We start from the raw sequence: 20840 nt of genomic DNA on the forward strand, positions 1-20840 counted from the left end.
AGGGTTAGGTAGGGTTTAGGGTTAGTAGGGTTTAGGGTTAGGTAGGGTTTAGGGCTAGGTAGGGTTTAGGGTTAGGTAGGGTTTAGGGTTTAGTAGGGTTTAGGGTTAGGTAGGGTTTAGGGTTAGGTAGGGTTTAGGTAGGGTTTAGGGTTAGGTAGGGTTTAGGGTTAGTAGGGTTTAGGGTTAGGTAGGGTTTATGGTTATGTAGGGTTTTGGATTAAGTAGGTTTAGGGCTAGAAAAGGTTTTAGGGTTAGGTAAGGTTTAAATTAGCTAGGGTTTAGGTTAGGTAGGGTTTAGGGTTATGTAGGGTTAGGGTTAGGTAGGGTTTAGAATTAGGTAGAGTTTAGGGTTAGCATGGTTTAAGGTTAGAAAGGGTTTAGGGTTAGTAGGATTTAGGGCTAGAAAGGATTTAGGGTTAGGTAGGGTTTAGGTTTAGGCAGGGTTTAGGGTTAGAAGGAGTTTAGGGTTAGAAAGGGTTTAGGGTTTAGGTTTAAGCAGGGTTTAGGGTTAGAAGGGGTTTAGGGTTAGAAAGGGTTTAGGGTTAATAGGGCTTAAGGTTAGTAGGGTTTAGGGTTAATAATCCTAAACATTATTCTAAACCAAACCTTAAACCCAACCTAAATCAAACGCTAAACCTTTCCTACTACCTAAACCCTAAATCTTACCTAACCCTAAACCTACCTAAACCTAGACCTTAACCCTATCTAACACGAAATCCTACATAAACCTAACCATAATACCTAAACCCTTCATACGACCTAAACCCTAACCCTAAACGTAAACCCTAAACGTAAACCCTACCTAACCCTAAACCCTATTTAACCCTAAACCCTACCTAACCCTAAACCCTATTTAACCCTAAACCCTTCCTAACCCTAAAACCCTACCTAAAACCAAACCCTAAATCCTACCTAACCCTAACCCTAAACCCTACCTACCCTAAACCCTACCTAATCATAAACCCTACTAACCCTAAACCCTACCTAAGTTAAATATATCTTAGATCACAATTCATAAATATTCTTAGTCTTATATATTTCGTTCTTCGAGTTATTGTTACTTTTATTTTTTTTTATACATTTCTCTTAATATTTAGGTATGCATCCATAATATTTTTTAAAAAGAATTTTTCATTAACTAATGTATTTATTATAGTTTTAAATATATTATAGTTTTCGTGGACTTGATTAAATTTTTTTAGCGTTGGTGGTATTTGAAATGGTTGAGAACGTGAATGGATATTTACTTTCATAAAGTTTTTGGTGTATGTTTAAAAATAAAAATGTGTAAGAACTTTTAAATCATATGAATATAATATTCAACATACTACTGTTGACTATTTATATACTTAAAATTCTGAAGTAGTTAATTGCAAATTTGCTGAACTCATAGATTCGTTGCTACTTTATAAACTATCACAGGATAAGATACATATGGTAAAGATTGCTTTGATGATAATATAACGTCCATATCTTAATATGTGTTTTTTTTTGTTTTATCTACTATGTATTAAGAAATAATTAACACATTCAATAATATTAAAGAGTAAAAAATCCTGTTAATTGTTCATAGTATAAGCCCCAAGTTAAACTCAAGTCTAGCCAAAGAAATAAAATCCAGAAACACGTGTCGGTCTGTCAGAGAGTGACTTTCCACGTGGATAGCTTAGGAGAGAGGCAAACATATTTATATATATATATATATTCATTACTAAATAAATCTTAAAATAACTCAATATTATATTTTAATTATATAATTAAAAAAAATTGATTAATATTTAATTATATAATTTATATTTTTAACGTTTTACTAAAATACTTTTTCATATAACAATACAATATATATATATATATATATATATATATATATATATATATATATATATATATAAATTATCAATTTTAATTATGTTTAGGGTTAGGTAAGATTTAGGGTTTAGGTAGTAGGAAAGGTTTAGCGTTTGGTTTGGGTTGTGTTTAAGGTTTGGTTTAGAATAATGTTTAGGATTATAGGGTTTAGGGTTTGTTTGTTTTTTTGTTTATGCATTTAGTGCTGAGTTTTTGGGATAAAATTTTATATTAATATTATTGATTCGTAATTTATCTTAAAATGTTAAAAAATTTAACGTGATTTTTAATGTTCTTAAAACAAAGTATGTATTTTTATTAAGTTTTTTGTGACAATAAGTTAAATATATCTTAGATCACAAATCATAAATATTCTTAGTATTATACATTTTGTTCTTCAAGTTATTGTTTCTTTTATTTTTTTTATACATTTCTCTTAATATTTATGTATGCATCCATAATATTTTTTAAAAAGGATTTTTCATTAACTAATGTATTTATTATAGTTTTAAATATATTATAGTTTTCGTGCACTTGACTAAATTTTTTTAGCGTTGGTGGTATTAGAAATGGTTGAAAACCTGAATGGATATTTACTTTCATAAAGTTTTTGGTGTATGTTTAAAAATAAAAATTTGTAAGAACTTTTAAATCATATAAATATAATATTCAACATACTACTGTTGACTATTTATATACTTAAAATTCTGAAGTAGTTAATTGCAAATTTGCTGAACTCATAGATTCGTTGCTACTTTATAAATTATCACAGGATGAGGTACATATGATAAAGATTGCTTTGATGATAATATAACGTCCATATCGTAATATGTGTTTTTTTTTTGTTTTATCTACTATGTATTAAGAAATAATTAACACATTCTATATTATTAAAGAGTAAGAAACCCTGTCAATTGTTCAAAGTATAAGCCCAAAGTTAAACTCAAGTCTAGCCAAAGAAATAAAATCCAGAAACACGTGTCGGTCTGTCAGAGAGTGACTTTCCACGTGTATAGCTTAGGAGAGAGGCAAACATATTTTTATATATATAGACTAGGGATTAACCCGGGCTACGCCCGGGATTTTTATTATTTTTTTAATTTAAGTTGTTAAATTATTTATATTTAAGGTATGATATATATATTTAGATAAATGTTAAGATGCATGTCATAATTAAAATTTATTTTTAAATTTTAACACGTTAAATTAACATATTTTTTACTATTTAAATATCTTTTTTGTAATTTTGTTGGCTATCTAGTTATCATATTTAGCAAAACTATCCGTTGAGTGTTGAAATAAATGTTTTAGATATTTAATTAAACTGTAGAGTATTTTCGGATCGACCACATGCTCAACAATCGATCCATCCGTAAAAAGATGGTCGATCTCCTTGGCCAGGTAAGTACAATTTTAGCAAAAATATCTTTGATTTTCAAATATTAAGTATATAACTATTCTTTTGAATATTGGTTTTTTGAATTGTATTTTTTGATTAAATTATTGTATTATAATGTTTATGTAAATATTTTTTGATGTTTGAATTTGTGTTGTTCGTATACTTAACCTAGATGATATTGCTGTTTAACAATTTATTGTTTTCTCGATATAGAAAATAATGATATATCAAAACATATCTAATACTTGTTAAATGATAGTATAATGTAAATTACTTCCATTGTTTGAAAATAACAATTTGTTGTTTTTATTTTTGTTTTTAATTAGAAATTATTTTTATTTAAAAACATCATTCATATATAATATAATAGTTTAAGTTTGGAAGATTAATCTATATATATAAATTTATGTATATTTAAAAAAAAAATAATTTAAGATATTATATATTGAGTAACTGAATAAAAGCTGAATTTCTTATCTTGAAAATCAAATATTTATAGTTTTGTCTTCATGTTATACTCACCAATCCATAATTGATATTTATAACTCAGTATGTTTTTTAAAAAACTTAGTTTTAAGTAATAAATAAATTTAATAAATTAAATTCATCCCCTATAATGTGCTGTAAACTATATTTAAAAACTCTCTAAAATTATATTTTAAGCATAATATTACTATTATTTAATTTAAGTTATTTTAAGCATAATATATGCTAAACCATCTTAAATTATATTTACAATAGGACCATCCTAAACCGGTTAATAAACCAAAAACAATACTAAACCAACATGAACCAATACCTGATTCGGCGAGAAAGGAAGTGTTTCGGGATAAACGCTTGAATGGTTATTAACTGTAATGGTTTGATCATGAAAGAGTTAGTATGAATATTAACATTAAAATTATGGATTAGATTAATTTAAATTTGTAAGAATATCTTTGAGTCTAAGAAAAGCAATTCAATTCCCATGAATAAGTTTGGCTTTTGGAAGTTGCGGGTTTTCCAACAATGAATCCACCTAACAAAAAGTTTGTTGTTATAAAAAATCTCCTTCAAGGTCATTAAAGGTTTTTGGGACGGCAATATTTGATGGTGGAACCATTTTTTTGCTCGAGTGCTATGAAGTTTTTTTTATAGTGTGAGGTTGATGTTGATAGAATAATGAGTTTTATAGAGACTTTCTTGATGTAAAACTATATTTTTTTTTGTTTAATGTGGTATTTTCATTTTTACATAATTTACTACCATTTTAAGATAGATGTCCATTTTATTTAATGTACTCTTTCCATTTTTTTGAAAACTGTGCATTTACTTATTATTGTATATATAATTCATATATTTATATATTTATAATATTTACTTATTATTTATTTTTCTATATATTTTGTATTTCTCTTTCTTATATTTTATATTTTTTTAATATCTATATTTTATATTTTAAGATATATGTTTAAATTTTAATGTATTTTTCCATTTTTAATGTAAAACGGCAATGTTTAATAGAAGAACTGGACAAATTGTCAAATAGTTATATTTATGTTTTTTTCTTTTTTTATAAAATGGTAATGTTACATTATGGAGATAAACCGTTTTTTTTTGTGAAAAATGGTAATCTTACATATGTTTAATGTTGTTTTTCCATTTTTTATGTTGTATGTTTACATATTATTTTTAAAAATGTAAAATAGTAATCTTACATATGTTTAATGTAGTATTTCCATTTTTATGTTGTATGTTTACATATATTTATTATTTTCGAAATTATATATAATGTTTTTTGAATTTTTTTATAAAACGGTAATGTTACATTATGGAGATAAGCCGTCTTTTTTTCAAGTGAAAAAGGGTAATCTTACATATGTTTAATGTAGTTTTTTCATTTTTTATGCTGTATGTTTAAATATTATTTATAATTTTCGAAAATTAGTAATATTAAAATGTAAAACTATATTTTATGCCACGTGTCATCTTTCGGAAGAAGTTTTTTTTGCTTATGTGGACGCTCTATGGAGCCTCAAGATTATATAGCAAATTACATGAGTTCATGGGTGTATCTACGCCAATTACTCTATATTTAATGTAGTATTTTCATTTTTTATGTTGTATGTTTACATATTATTTATTATTTTCGAAATTATATATAATGTTTTTTTTTACAAAATAGTAATGTTACATTATGTAGATAAACCGTCTTTTTTAGTGAAAAATGGTAATCTTACATATGTTTAATGTTGTTTTCCATTTTTTATGTTGTATGTTTACATATTATTTTTTAAAATAAAAATGTAAAATAGTAATCTTACATATGTTTAATGTAGTATTTCCATTTTTATGTTGTATGTTTACATATATTTATTATTTTCGAAATTATATATAATGTTTTTTGACTTTTTTTATAAAACGGTAATGTTACATTATGGAGATAAGCCGTCTTTTTTCGGAAGAAGTTTTTTTTGCTTATGTGGATGCTCTATGGAGCCTCAAGGTTATATAGCAAATTACATGAGTTTATGGGTGTATCTACGCCAATTACTCTATATTTAATGTAGTATTTCTATTTTTTATGTTGTATGTTTACATATATTTATTATTTTCGAAATTATATATAATGTTTTTTGTTTTTTTTATAAAACGGTAGTATTACATTATGGAATTAAGCCGTCTTTCCATTTTTTTTTAAATTGTGCATTTACTTATTATTGTATATATAATTCGTATATTTATATATTTATAATATTTACTTATTATTTATGTTTTTATATATTGAGTATTTCTCTTTCTTATACTTTATATTTAGTTAATGTCTATATTTTATATTTTAAGATAGATGTTTAAATCTTTACGTATTTTTCCATTTTTAATGTAAAATGGCAATGTTTAATAGAAGAACTTGAACAAATAGTCAAACATATTTATGTTTAATGTAGTATTTCCATTTTTAGTCAAACATATTTATGTTTAATGTAGTATTTCCATTTTTATGTTGTATGTTTTACATATATTTATTATTTTTAAAATTATATATAATGTTTTTTGTTTTTTTTTATAAAACGGTAATGTTACATTATGGAGATAAGCCGTCTTTTTTTTTAAGTGAAAATAGTAATCTTACATATGTTTAATGTAGATTTTTCATTTTTTATGCTGTATGTTTACATATTTTTTACAATTTTCGAAAATAAGTAATATTAAAATGTAAAACTATATTTTATGCCACGTGTCATCTTTCGGGAGAAATTTTTCCCGCTGATGTGGACGCCATATGGAGCCTCAAAAGCTCCCTTTTATTAGTAGAGTGTATGTTTACATATTTTTTACAATTTTCGAAAATAAGTAATATTAAAATGTAAAACTATATTTTATGCCACGTGTCATCTTTCGGGAGAAATTTTTCCCGCTGATGTGGACGCCATATGGAGCCTCAAAAGCTCCCTTTTATTAGTAGAGATTCATTACTAAAATAAATCTTAAAATAATTCAATATTATATTTTTAATTATATAATTAAAAAAATTATTTTATTAATATTTAATTATATAATTTATATTTTTAATGTTTTACTAAAATATTTTTTCATATAACAATAAAATATATATATATATATAAAATTATCAGTTTTAATTATAATTTTTATATTTTGGATAATTCAATATTCTATTTTTAAATATATAATTAATAATTTTATTTAATTAATATTTAGTTATAGAATTGATGTTTTTAAGTTTTTACTTAAAGACTTTTTCAGATAACAATACAATATATACAGAAGTTATCTATTTTTTAAATTATATTTTCAGATTTTGGATAATTCTTACTATTCTTAATATTAATCAATTATCTAATCAAAATCAATTAAAATTTCGTTCTTATTTTTTAATTTATTTTTACATTTTATTCATTAAGGGTTAAACGATATTAACCACTCTAACTTTCAACGTGAGAACTCCATTGCGATAATTTACTTCACAAATAATAGTTTTAAATTATATAATTAAAAAAAATTGTTTGATTGATATTTAACTATATAATTTATGCTTTTAACGTTTTACTAAAATACTTTTTCAGGTAACAATACAATATATATATATATATATATCGAAATTATCTTTTTAAATTATATTTTTAGATTTTGGATAATTCAATATTCTATTTTTAATTATATAATTAATAATTTTATTTAATTAATATTTAGTTATAGAATTTTTGTTTTTAACTTTTTACTTAAAGACTTTTTCAGATAACAATACAATATATATAGAAGTTATCTCTTTTTTAAATTATATTTTCAGATTTTGGATAATTCTTACTATTCTTAATAATAATCAATTATCTAATCAAAATTAATTAAAATTTCGTTTTTATTTTTTTAATTTATTTATATATTTTATTCATTAAGGGTATAAACGATATTAATCACTCTAGTTTTCAACGTGAGAGCTTCATTGCAAAAATTTACTTCGCAAATAATAATATAGATATGTGTTAGTTATCTATAAAAAAAAATCATGTATTTATATTAATTATGAAAAATATGAAAATCATAGTGTAAAATACAAATAATTTTAAAGTTTCAAAGGTATTATACAGACCAAAGAATCTGATAAAAAAAGATCAGAAAACAAAGCAAAAACCTCGTCTCATCCCATTCTCCGTGAGTGATTGTAGTGAGAGAACGGAGAGGAGAGAAACCAAAAAGGTTTTTTTTTCATTTGGGTTTGATTCATAGATAGGTTTTACTTTTATCCTAGTGAGATATTTAAAATATAAATTGGACATCTTTGTAAATGCTATTTATTTATCAAAGATATTAAGTTTTGGTTTTCCATTAAAACAATATATAAATTCTAAACACAAGAAAGAATTAGGGTTTTGATTAACAAAATATTATCGGCAATGGACGAAGAACGGGAGAAGAAGAGGAGAAAGATCAAGAGAGAAACAAATGACGATGATCATCATAGATCACAAGTAGACCATATTCCTGTTGATCTTACCTTGGAGATACTCTCAAGACTTCCTGTGAAATCGATTGTAAGATTTGGTTGTGTGTCAAAGCTATGGTCTTCTTTCATCACACTTCCATGTTTTATCAACTTGTTCGCGTCTCGGTCTTCGTTACGACAACCAAGTCTTCTACTCACCGTTGCACTAGAAAAGAAGAAGGCAATCAATTTCTCGTTTCCTCAAAACCAGAATCCTGACGGGTCATATTCTCCACTAGTTTTCAGCTGTCGATTTACAAACACTAATGATTGGGACTATCGACGTTGTTCAGACAGCGTCCATGGCTTGATTTTATGTCACGGATTTAAAATTTGGAACCCAAGCTTGAGACGGTTTTTTGTCTTACCACCACCTCCCAATGAACACATCTCGAGTTGGTGTTCGTCTTATTTAGGGTACGACATGTTGGAGGGTAAACACAAGGTATTATCTATACACCGATATTCACTACAGACTCAGGTCCTTACATTTGGAGCTCAAGAATCATGGAGAACAATAACTAAACCCCCTATGCACCCATATGACTCACGGGGACGATGCTTCAATGGAGTTGTGTATTATAGAGCTCATATTGATGATCAACCTATAATAATGAGCTTTGATGTCAAATCTGAAACCTTCAGTCCCATAAAATATCCTAAGGGTGTTTGTAAGTTGCGTTGTCACATGTTACCTTATGAGGGAAAGCTAGCCTTAGTTAAAAGGATTCATCCCGCTGGTGGTTTTGATCTCTATATTTTGAAAGATGAAGATGGACATGAATGGACGCATCAACGCCTTGTTTTTGAACCGAAGAGCGAATCGAGATATCGTATACGTTTCATGGGTGTCACTAATGCTGGTGAGCTTATTTTTACAACACCTGTTTTTCTTGAATCATTTTATGTTCTATATTTCGATCCGAGGAGAAACATCAGTAGAGAAGCCTTGTTTGAAGGACTTGATGGTGAGATTAGACGCCACGGACTTGATAGCGGATCTATGGAAACACTCGATATCATCCCAGACCACATCGAAAGTCTCTTGTCTATGTAAAGCAGCGCCTTAGCTTCACTCGCTCAATGCTCTTCATGTGTTTTTTTTTATTCCCTTTCAGTGACGATTGATTTTTATGAAACTATATGTTTAGCTTATGTGTTTATAATAACTTTGTTACTGTTACAAAACCTTTCATCCGTCTCATGTCCTACTATGTTAATAATATGGAGGCTTCACAAGCGTTTGTCTTATAAGTTACTATTGAATAAAATATTCAAGTGATCTGTTGAAAAGAGTTAAGTTCCATCACACACTCTGTTTTATGGAATCAGTCGGAAAGAAACAAAACCATCCTAAGTTTGACGGAAACTATCCCTGATCAGGAGATCTTGCCTTGGAGGAGTCTAGTCGTTTTTTCACAAAAAGCCTGCTCATATCTTCTGTGGCAACATTGCTCCTGCAGATATACATAGTCCTAACGGTTATGCGATCATCAAATAAATGTTTCAAACAAGATAATTCATAAACACACAATTCATGAAAGCATCTGTTGTTCTCTCCTAAGTAACTTTGAATGATTGTTAGCAACACTCTCCATAGTTATTAAATAGTTTTTTGTTAGATAAAATAAAGTGAAATATTTGAGATGAAAGAAGCCATGTTTCATGGACTCTAACCTTCCTTTGAGCTGAGGAGGCACAAGGACATTACCCAAAGTATCTGGGCTATTCTTGAAATGAGGCAGATTCCCTCTAGGTAGCTTGGAACGACGAGGAAGAGAAGAAGATTTCCCATTGAACTCTCGTTTCCGTAATGCACTTTCAGCCATTGCAGCTGCAACAACGGAGGCATGGTCATTTCCACTCACATGTGTGAGTCTCGGTGACTCCAGAAGAAGTAAAGCATCTGGTAGCTGAGGAAGCTCTTCACTTTTTTCCTTCTCCTTTAAAGATCTCCTAACAAAACACACAAACGGTCAACTACACTTAAACCAACTTTGACTGTAATATCAGAACTTGAATGAACATTCGTGTCTATTCTAAGACAAGAACAGCACTTGATATGTCTGTACGCAAATTAAGGCGCTTTAATTGCAAATAACAAGAACAAAGGGAACAGATTCGTAATCGGAAAAATCCAAAAATTGGGAAACCCTAAAATCACCTACCGTGTAATTGAAGGAGCTGGAGCGGGTTTCTGTTTCTGTTGCGGTTGTTGTGTGAGAGCTTCCTTGTGCTCCGCCGCAGCAGGTAAGACATCGTCGTCGGATGAAGAAGAATCGTCGTAGTCTACCAGCGACATACCTTCTCCCACCTAAACCCAAAACGACGTCGCTTCACTCTCCGTGCTCTCTTTATCTAACAAGAGCTAAAAAGTATCTATTCTATTAAAACAGCAGATTGACCAATTGATAAAAGTTGTGTTCAATTATGTATTCCTATTATTTAGGGGTAATTTTTATAACTGCATCATTTATTACTTTTTTATATAACCAACTTTTATTTACGGGTCATTTTTTTGTAACTGCACCACTTATTATTTCTTTATATAACCATGATTTTGTTAATAACTTCCATTTGATTCTCTCATTTCCGGACCCACTTATGTCAAAGTCTACGGTTTCATTCAACAATAATCAGTCCTTTCTTTTTTCTGACATCATTTTTTTCTTTTTAATTATATTACACTGTTCTATATTCGAATTATAATTATTAGAGCAAATTATCATTTTAATCTATTATGGACCATATTAAATTAGGACCCATATGAACACCATTAACACAGTCCCAATAATCCCACTATATAAAAGAAGCTAATTTTGGATGTTCTAAAGGATGCCACATGGGCAAAATATTCTCAACCATTCATTCTGCCACGTCACTGGTGGATTGGGTTTCCAATAAAAAATATATCAGCAACCAACAAACCGTAATTGCAGCCCAGACCATAGAAGAGTTTTTAGTCTCTCCTAAACATATCCACGTAGGCAATTATTCATCTCAATGGGTCCCACAAAATTATTAAAGCCAAATAATCAAATGATTCGATTCAAAACAAATATCTCCTATCGATATTTCCATCTATTTCGATCTTTTCGTCTTCTCCCAATCTGAAAAATGAAACCTATGTTCTCTTATTCATTGGATGCTTTAAATTAGATCACGTACTTAACCCTTTCTTTCTTGTCTTTTCAGTTATTCTTCTCCATTTCTTCTTTCTCCTCTTCTTCAAATCCACAAACGTTGTTACAACAGAGCATTGATTCTCAGATTACCCAGATAGGATTGAATCAGCTTTATGATGTCGTCAACGTTTATAATCGATCCAAGCAACGCACCGATACAATCATGTTTGGCAGACGCTCAAGATTTTGGGTCGAGTCCACACGCCGTCTCGGATCCATTTGGGGATGCTTTCTAATGCCATGAGATGTCGAAGAAACTAACGACAGATTCTTCAGTTAGAGGTTCTTTTTCCTTTAAGCAGCCTAATTTCATAAATATTTGGTAGGAGATCCATAGTCACCGTCAAAATCTCAATACTTTAATTAAAATTCTAGATAGTGATGCAACTTTTGGAATTTTGTTGAATGTTAATTTCAGGATTCAGGCAGGTGAAGCAGCGATGGATCAGGGAGGATGAGATGGTTGTGCCTCCAAGGAAGGAGCCTGAGGTAGAGAAGAAACAAAAACTGGATCATGAACCTCAGTCGAAGTTGGGAGAAGAAAAGGAGAGTAAGGAGAGGAAGCAGAAAGCTTTAAAGGAGATAGAGATGGGTATGCGGCTACAAGGCCTTTAAAACAATTATCAAGAATTACTCACAACCATAGAAATTGATGATGAAGATATCTCTTTATCACAAACGTGCTGCTGCTCATTGGAGATGACAAAGGTATATTCTTTATGTATATGTGTATAGTTTTTATGTATATTAGTCTACAGTTTTTATGTGATTTGCTTGGTAAGTGGCTGAGACTAAATTTGATCATGTTTGATTCAGTATTATTAGTGCATTATTGTATAGTTTTTTTTTTTGTATATTAGTTTATATTGATTTGTTTTCAAGATGGCTCAATTGGTTGTTCTGCAGGACACAAAGGTGGATATCAGAAGCTTGGTAAGGAAAACACACAAATGAGAGTTCCAAGTGGAAATGGAGCCGATAGTGGCTCAGTGGAGATCTCTGTTTGATCAAGTTCGCTTAACTGGTCTCGACCAAAGAACATTAAGAAGAAAACACTTGGGAGTCAAAAATGAGTTGAGCAACTATAGTGATGGCTCTGCCCTAATTAACGGTGCCAGAGTAGATGGTGAGATGCATGCTGCCACTGGGTCTCTTCCTCCAATTGAGTGTTTTTTATGTGATCTCTGTCATCGGCATTCTGAAAAGGTTTGTAATCAATGGTTCCATTAGTGATAGCAAACCTACCTCACTACTTTGTTTCATCTACATTTCCAAAGTTGGGTTTGCATATTTGAAACATTTTCATTTTGCTGACTGATCTAAGATATTATACTACTACACCGTTTCTCAGCTGCATGGGGGATGTTATAAGCTTCTCATTCGCATTATAGGACATTTGATTTTTATGTCAAAGTATGTAAACTCACTCATATCATATTTACTAATCTGATATTTTTCTTTGGACAGTGGTCAAAAGACTACTACAAAAGAGTGATCTATGTTGCTTGAGATCAAGGGTAGAGTCAGATTAGTTGCATTTGAGAAATTTGTTCGAGAGCTCCCGAATTCCAGGAGTCGTGCTGTATGTTTTTCGGCTTGGAATTTTACATTAATTGCTTGAAAGCTGTCTACTTGGCTAAAATAATAGGACTTACTTGTCCTACTTGATAAACTCTTTCCCAGTAGCTGACTTGTGTCCTTATATATAAATCTTACTTTTATATTACAGTTTATGTGTTTTGTCTGCAAAGAAGAGTGCTTGGTAGTTAACCATTTCTCAGAGGTATGTCTTTGGTAGTTAACTAAATTTTTTGTATAGGAGCGTGCTATCCTAAGTCTATGAATAAAGTTAACCAAGTAAAACATATTCTATTACTGAGAGTGTCTATGAATAATATTAACAAAGTAAAACCTATTCTACTAGCGATCACCTCTCCCCCCTGCTAACCATTCAAAAACAAATTTATAACATACATATACATATATGTTAGTCAGCTGAACTAAAAATCAACTCAACGGATAACAATTAAGTTCAACTAAAACTATACATCACGTACAGCAATTTAACAATTTCCAACTTTATTATGTATTGATGATGAAGGCAAAGATGTCGAAGAAAATCAGTGAGTTGAGAGAAACACAAAAGGGCAAAGGTAAGCAATTCTGAACAATAACCCAAAACCTTACTTTAATAGATATATTACACCAACTAAAGAACACAATCATACACAGGCACATGAGAAAAATCAGATGCTATTCCGACATACACAAGGCCGGCAAATTCACGAAAAATGCCTCACTTACGTCATATGGATTTGGGCTTTCAGGCCCACCGTCGGGAAAACAAAACAGTTAGTTTTCTAGCAATAATATATCTTCCTTTTTAGTCCTAAATGCCCAAACAAACTCAACTCACGTATGCACAATGCAACAGAGATTTTTTTCCAATTTTTCAATATCTTATAATCTTTTATTTTTTAATCTTTATTTAAAAATGATATTTATTTATTAATCACATGTTTCATTATTATTTTTATTTTTTCCTCAATACTTGAGTTTAAGGATAAATATCATCTAAAAATTAAAATACATGTTAGTTTTATTTGGCTAAATAAAAATTTATATTAACATACTTTTGTTGGTACAAAGTGTATGAATTACATATGAGTATATGACATGATTTGATATGGTTTTTGATTAAGTATCTTGAGATGCTACTGAGCTGTATCCGCTGTGTCTGGTATGAAGTGCCCGTCTTAAAGCTATATGGTTTACGTTCTTGATTTTTCCAACAAAACAAAAAATCACCTATATATCGAAACATGAACATTATTTAAAACAACACTTAAACAACAAACAAATGAACCAACGTGCAAGCGTGTAAGTAAATCAGTGACCACAGCAAAACGCAACTTAATATGATATCTCACTTGCATACATGAGATAGAGCACAACTCCGTCAATGACCCCGCGCTTGCGCGGGGGCTCCGCCACTAGTAATACTAATATCAACATAGTTAATGAATGTTAAGGTATATATTAGCCTATTTAAATCATATACTGTTTTTTTAACAATCATACTAGATTCTGACCCGCCCTTCGAAGGGCGGGTATATTTTTGTTTTTATTTTTTTGAAACATTTAATTTTTATATTTATATTTTGTAATCATATTTGTGTTTTTCTGCAATCATATTTGTGTTTAATCATAATTTAGTTAAATTTAATTTAATTTTTGGTAGTTGTATTAAATATGTCAAGTTGCATAACTATACACTATGCTATATGTATTTCAGAAATTATTTTTAAACTTTATTCCTCTAAGTCTGTAACATATTATATTTCTTAATAGTTACCTAACATAATTAGTCAAAAATATTTGTATAAAAAAACCAATTTTGGAATCGACAGGAAAATCAAGTCTCGTATTCTATTAGACATAAACTATATACCCAAACAATTCTTAAAGTGTTATATTCGAAAACCAATATTAAATCCAACCTGCCACAACCCGTCCCAAAGAATGAACAATGTTTTTAAAAAATGTGAAAAAATAATTTTAATATATTTTGTTAAATATATATATATATATATACACATTGTGAGTATATTAATTTTATATTTTTATTGTAAGTGTATTAATTTCCTTTTTAGCATTTAAATTTTTTAAAAACTGTTTCATAAATTAAATTAATTATTATGCCAAATTCTTGTGTAATTATTAAGCAATTTTATTCTTTACATCAATCCATATTCTTTTATAATCAAAATGCGTATTTTTTAGTTTTGAAAACCTATTTTTTTTTTAATACTTTTATTTCTATAAATTGAAAGTTTTCATATTTTGTACTTTATTACATCTGTACATTTATTGTTTGGATTTTTGATTATATAATAAAAATAATTTTAATTTTACTGGACTTGCAAAGTGGATTTATATTATTTGCTTTCAATATAAAATGTATTGATTAAATGAGCCACTTAAAAGCTGTTCATTATTTAATGAAATACTGGAATTCGCTAAACAACCAAAATTTCGTCCTATTTAGGTCGATGTATATCTCTTTTTCATTATGATGTTCGTATTTTCCAATAAGAAATTATAAAAGTCAAAGCATTAAAAAGTCTTCTTCTTTCTCTCTCTCCATGTAAACTTTATTTAGCCGCTCTTTATTTCTTCTTTTTAGTTTGTTTCATCATTTTTTCTTCATAGTTCTTAAATTTATAAACAAAAAACCATAAACAATTAAGAATAAGTAGGATTTTACACAAATTAACACTATACAAAAAAAATTTCAACATTCTGTGTTTTTGACTGAGTAGAAAAAAATCACTACGAACCACCCCCATCCAAAATCTCTACACTGAGAATAAAATATAATTTTTACATCATCTGCATTGGTTAATTAAACAAAACAATTTTAAAATGAAATACATAAATTATAAGTTCACATAAGATGTTTAGATGGAGTTACGGTTCTTATTGTCCAAAAAAAGAGGGAGTCATGGGTTCCATGAATATAGGAAAGAAATAAGAGGTTGCAATATACGAAATATGCTTTGATGTGGTTATAAAAGAGTTGGTTTATTTTTTTAAAGTTGGTTATGAGTGAATAATTGTTGGACACTACTTTTATCAATGGGTCACACTGCTGTTTTAATAGAATAGATATTAAAATTTAAATCTATTTTATTAAATCAGAATCATGCCAATTTATAAGTGTTATGTCCAACTAATTATTCCCATGTTTTACTCTTTCAAAAATGAAATATAATTCTTTATTTTATGTAACTAAATATAATATTCTGGTTTCAGAGTTAAAAAACTTAACTCTCTATTAATTTACAAAGCACATAATGTTAAAATAAGATTTAATAGGGTTTAACTGGATTTTTAATAGAAATAGAAAATTTATATAAACTCATTTAGCTTAACAGAGTTTAAATAAGTTATTTAATTAACAACATTTATTAAATGTGATTTTACTTAAAGTTATTGAAGACCATATTAACCATATATATAGATATATAACATAATATATTAGAATTTATCTTTTTCAAACACTTTTCAAATATTTTGTTCAGTTTTCGGTGCAGGTTGAATTTCATATTGGTTTTCGGATATAACATTTTTTAAGGAAAGTTTAAGTATATAGGTCTAATAGAGTATGAGACTTTAATTTTCAGATCTTTTTAAGTACGGATATTTTTGACTATTATGTTAGGTAACTAATAAAAAAATATAATATATTGCAAACTTTATAATTTTTTTTAAAAAAAATCTGAAATGCATATAGTATGTGAATAGTTATGCAGTTTGACATATTTAATGTAGTTACCAAAAATTATATTCAATTAAATCAACATTTAATATAAATACGATTACAAAAAATAACATAAATATAAAAGTGTTATTTCTCAAAAACGTTAAAACAAAAAATATACCCGCCCTTTCAAGGGCGGGTCAAAATCTAGTTTGAATTTTAAAGCGAGTCCATTGTGTAGTATATTATGCTACAAAAATCATACACTATAAATAAAACTATTAAATTGTTCTTGTTATCCTATGTACAATATAGCATGTTCTGCATAGATACTTATGCAATTTAATCAAATGAAATTGAGTATGATAAACAGGTGTAGAAAAAAAAACATTGGAAACGTATGTAAGTGTATATACAAGGCTTAATATCCCACTCATCATCTCATGCTACTCTGCTTGTTCCAGTTAGGTAGAGATCGTTCAGAATTAATTAATGCTGAGATCGTTCAAAAGAGTACTATTACATGACTTCAAAGGCCTATGTTTAAATATTTCTCATGGTTGTAGTAAGCCCAATTAAATAAGCGTGAGTAAGCCCACTGAAGCCCAATACACTAAGTCTCCTATCCTCATCCGACCAGTTGCTGTACTCTCGACAGAACAGCTGATTGTTTTTTTTTAAAACATTACTAGGGTTCCAATCAGATATCTGCAACAACAAATGGCTTTCGCTGGTCGTATCAGATCCGGGATCTCCCTCTTCAAGACCATCGCCGTCTCAGATTCCATCTCCTCCGCGAGATCTTTTCCCAGTGGACGGCCACTTATTCCTGCGGTAACTCGTTTTCTTAAGAAAATCGAATCTCGACTCCAATTTACATTTTCTTTTGCTAGAAATCGATTTGAACAATATCAGTCGACCCGTTGGGGTTATCGTATTATAGCGTACATTGTTCGGCTTCCGGAGAATGTTATCAACTAATCTTTACTTTTGATTTTTTTTTTGACTTTTTGTTTTGGTGGCAGCTAAGAGATTATGCAACAGCTTCAGCTGAGAAAACTGGCAACGTTAAGGTACGTACAGACACACTCGTATGTTGTCAATTTTTACTAGCTAAGGATGGTTGCATCTATAGACATTAAAGTGTTTCATATATGTAAGAATCGCGAAATGGCTTTGATTGTTGTGGTTAAGGCATGAAATGAATCGATGAATAGCTGCATTATGCATTGATGTAACAGTTTATTTGGATTTTATACTTTGTTGTGGTTTTATGCATTTGCGTAGTGTTGTTTTATCAGGTGCCTGTGGCTTTAGTTGGTGAATCTGGCAACTTTGCTTCGTGGCTGTACATTGCAGCTGTGAAAATGAATTCCTTGGAAAAGATTGAGTCGGATCTTTCTGAGTTGGTTGAGGCTATGAAGACAAGTCCTATTTTCTCACAGTTTACTAAGGATCCCTCTGTTCCTAGAGAGACAAGACTGGCTGCTATTGTCGATGTTTGTGATAAAGCAAAGTTTGCAGAACCCACCAAGAACTTCCTCTGTATGTCAAATTGAGTTTTTGGATGATTTTTGGTTAACCATGCTGTTTGTTGTGACTGATTTAATTTTTTTCTTTTTCTAAACAGCTTTGTTAGCGGAGAATGGAAAGCTGAAGAACCTAGACGTGATTGTCAAAAAGTTCATGCAGCTGACAACAGCACATAGGGGAGACGTCAAAGTCTTGGTTACCACCGTCATGGTAAGCTATAATTTTAACACTATTATCTTTTAAAAAACCATAACCAAGAGTGTGTATTCGTAAAATAAATGTTTTGTGAAAAACAGCCGCTTCCCCCTGCTGAGGAGAAGGAACTCAAGGAGACACTTCAGGAGATCATTGGAGAAGGGAAGAAAGTAACTGTGGAACAGAAGGTAGGTGTGATGTGATGGCTCACTGCATGTTTGTTATTAATAATCCGGAATCTAAATGTTGATAATGTATATGGTGGGCAGATTGATCCGAGTATCTACGGAGGGCTAATAGTGGAGTTTCAACAAAAGGTGTTGGACATGTCAATCAGGACAAGAGCACAGCAGATGGAGAGGCTCCTCCGTGAACCTGTTGACCTCAGCAACCTCTGAAAATCCTGAGAGTTTTCCCTTAAGAAACGTGTTTGTGATGCTGCGACCAGTTGACAAAAATAATTATATGTCCCTCCTGGGAAACAATATATTGTCGTTTTTGAAAATTTGTCATTGCATTTGTTTTCAAATGTTGTTTGCTTCGAAATAAGCTTTTGAAGATTATTTTACATATGAGAATAAATAGTCAATTTGGTCAAACATGAAGATGAGAGTGAGAGCCACGGCCATTTGTTGGGTAGTATATTTTACTGTTTTACCCTGAGTAAGTAATGGTAAAAATTATAAACTAAGGCTTCGAATGTTTATAACCGTCACGTACCTCAGTTAACAGTAACAAAAATTTCTACATATACCATATATCTATATGTTTTTATAACTATTAAAATCGTACCGCAGTTGAACTGCTTGTTCCGCACCGCTCAATCCGCAGTCACCATTAGGAGCCTAAATCGGGTTTAAATACAAAAAAAAAAAAAAAAATAGTAAAACAAAAACCAAACTGATCTCCAACAAGGAGTCATCTTTTTGTTAGCATCTGCCATTCATTCATCATCTCTAACCCTAGATTCGTCCCGTTGAAGCGAAGATGCTGCGAGTTGCAGGGAGGAGGCTTTTGTCTGTTCAGCAGAGATCTTCTACCGCGACCACCTTCGCTCTTTCCCGAGATCATACCATCGACTCCTCTCCCTCCGCCGCCCCCAGATCTGCTCCCTCTGCTGATCTTTCGTCTTTCAATTCTTACCACCGGAGCCTTATAAGAGGTTTCCCCAAATCTACAACCTTCCCTCTCTAGATTAATTTTCAATTTTCATTTCAGGTGGTTGGTTGAAAGTAACTTTTTATTAAAAAATCAAATTTTGTATTTACCACGGGATTAATTGATATTCCAATTATCATATATCGACGCAGTGTTTGAGTGCTAGACGGTTTATTAGAGCTTGGACGTAAATGATCGGATATGAATTGACCTGTTCTGAGCTTTTTTTATTATTATTATTATTATTATTATTGTGATGAATCTGAGATAATCCTTTTGTTTGGTGAGAAAAAGTTTCCCAATTATGTTAATGTTTGTCGGTTATCTTATAGGTTTGGCATCTCAAGTCCTTACCCAAGGGAATGAGGTAGGTTTTGGTTCGGAAGTTGCAGCCACGGTGGAGGCAGTCAAGACGCCTAACTCAAAGATTGTCTATGACGACCACAACCATGAGCGTTACCCACCTGGTGACCCTAGCAAGCGTGCCTTCGCCTATTTCGTCTTGTCTGGCGGGAGGTTTGTCTACGCCTCTGTTCTCCGTCTTCTTGTTCTGAAGCTTATTGTCAGCATGTCCGCAAGTAAAGACGTCCTCGCACTTGCATCCCTCGAGGTTGACCTCGGTAGCATCGAACCGGGAACTACTGTGACAGTGAAGTGGCGTGGAAAGCCTGTCTTCATCAGGAGAAGAACGGAGGATGACATCAAGCTGGCTAATAGTGTGGATCTTGGAACTCTGAGGGACCCGCAAGAAGATGCTGTCAGGGTGAAGAATCCGGAGTGGTTAGTGGTGGTTGGTGTCTGCACTCACTTGGGATGCATCCCTTTGCCGAATGCTGGTGATTATGGAGGTTGGTTTTGTCCGTGTCATGGTTCGCATTACGATATCTCAGGAAGGATTAGGAAAGGTCCTGCACCGTATAACCTGGAAGTGCCAACATACAGCTTCTTGGAAGAGAACAAGTTACTCATTGGTTGATGACGAATAAAAGCACAACAACAGTCAGTTTCATCTGTTTGTTTCTTATTTCCTTTTTTATATTCCGGCAACTTAGAGCAAGATTGTCTTGTTTGTTGCTGAAAAATAAAAACTTGTCATATTTATTGAACTTGTACTCAATCAGCTCTGTTTTTTGATGATGATAATGGTGAAAGACTCGGTTCATAGTGTTTATCCCTTTATAACTCCTATGTTTCCTGTGTATGTGAGAGATCGGTTAGTATCTAAAATTTTCTAGGCTTCAGCATCACAAATTAAGAGCTGTATTTACAACAATGAGG

General features: G+C 30.6%; 3 protein-coding genes and 1 long non-coding RNA gene across 6 annotated transcripts; 3 read left to right on the forward strand and 1 right to left on the reverse strand.

Annotated features, from left to right (window-relative positions):
- Positions 1–9372: 9372 nt before the first annotated feature.
- On the reverse strand, positions 9373–13455 carry LOC103846571. 2 transcript variants are annotated; one of them, XM_033282159.1, is made up of 4 exons: positions 13451–13455; positions 10397–10607; positions 9906–10184; positions 9373–9685 (listed from the first exon to the last, which is right to left on the reverse strand). In XM_033282159.1, exons 2-4 carry the CDS (start codon positions 10528–10530, stop codon positions 9598–9600), a joined length of 501 nt encoding a protein of 166 aa, XP_033138050.1. In that variant the 5' UTR covers positions 10531–10607; positions 13451–13455; the 3' UTR covers positions 9373–9597. The 2 variants fall into 2 exon arrangements, with proteins under 2 accessions (XP_033138050.1, XP_009121763.1); XM_009123515.3 differs by lacking the exon at positions 13451–13455 and having other exon boundaries at positions 10397–10626.
- LOC103846572 lies at positions 10878–13326 on the forward strand. Of its 2 annotated transcripts, XR_001956637.2 has the most exons (5): positions 10878–11695; positions 11832–12121; positions 12320–12619; positions 12881–12995; positions 13143–13288. It is a non-coding gene; the product is annotated as an uncharacterized LOC103846572 (long non-coding RNA). The 2 variants fall into 2 exon arrangements; XR_628695.3 differs by having other exon boundaries at positions 11164–11695; positions 12881–13326.
- A 3941-nt stretch (positions 13456–17396) lies between the features above and the next one.
- LOC103846573 (ATP synthase subunit O, mitochondrial-like) lies at positions 17397–18802 on the forward strand. The gene is given in 6 exon segments (NM_001302006.1): positions 17397–17510; positions 17702–17749; positions 17978–18221; positions 18307–18419; positions 18506–18592; positions 18674–18802. Coding segments are annotated over 6 exon segments (735 nt in total).
- A 482-nt stretch (positions 18803–19284) lies between these two features.
- Positions 19285–20744, forward strand: LOC103846574 (cytochrome b-c1 complex subunit Rieske-2, mitochondrial). Its single transcript, XM_009123517.3, has 2 exons — positions 19285–19566; positions 19895–20744. The coding sequence occupies exons 1-2, from the start codon at positions 19392–19394 to the stop codon at positions 20536–20538; spliced, it is 819 nt and encodes a 272-aa protein (XP_009121765.1). The 5' UTR covers positions 19285–19391; the 3' UTR covers positions 20539–20744.
- The last annotated feature ends 96 nt before the right edge of the window (positions 20745–20840 follow it).

The sequence above is a fragment of the Brassica rapa genome, chromosome A10 (genome assembly GCF_000309985.2).
Source record: "Brassica rapa cultivar Chiifu-401-42 chromosome A10, CAAS_Brap_v3.01, whole genome shotgun sequence".
NCBI lineage: Eukaryota > Viridiplantae > Streptophyta > Magnoliopsida > Brassicales > Brassicaceae > Brassica > Brassica rapa.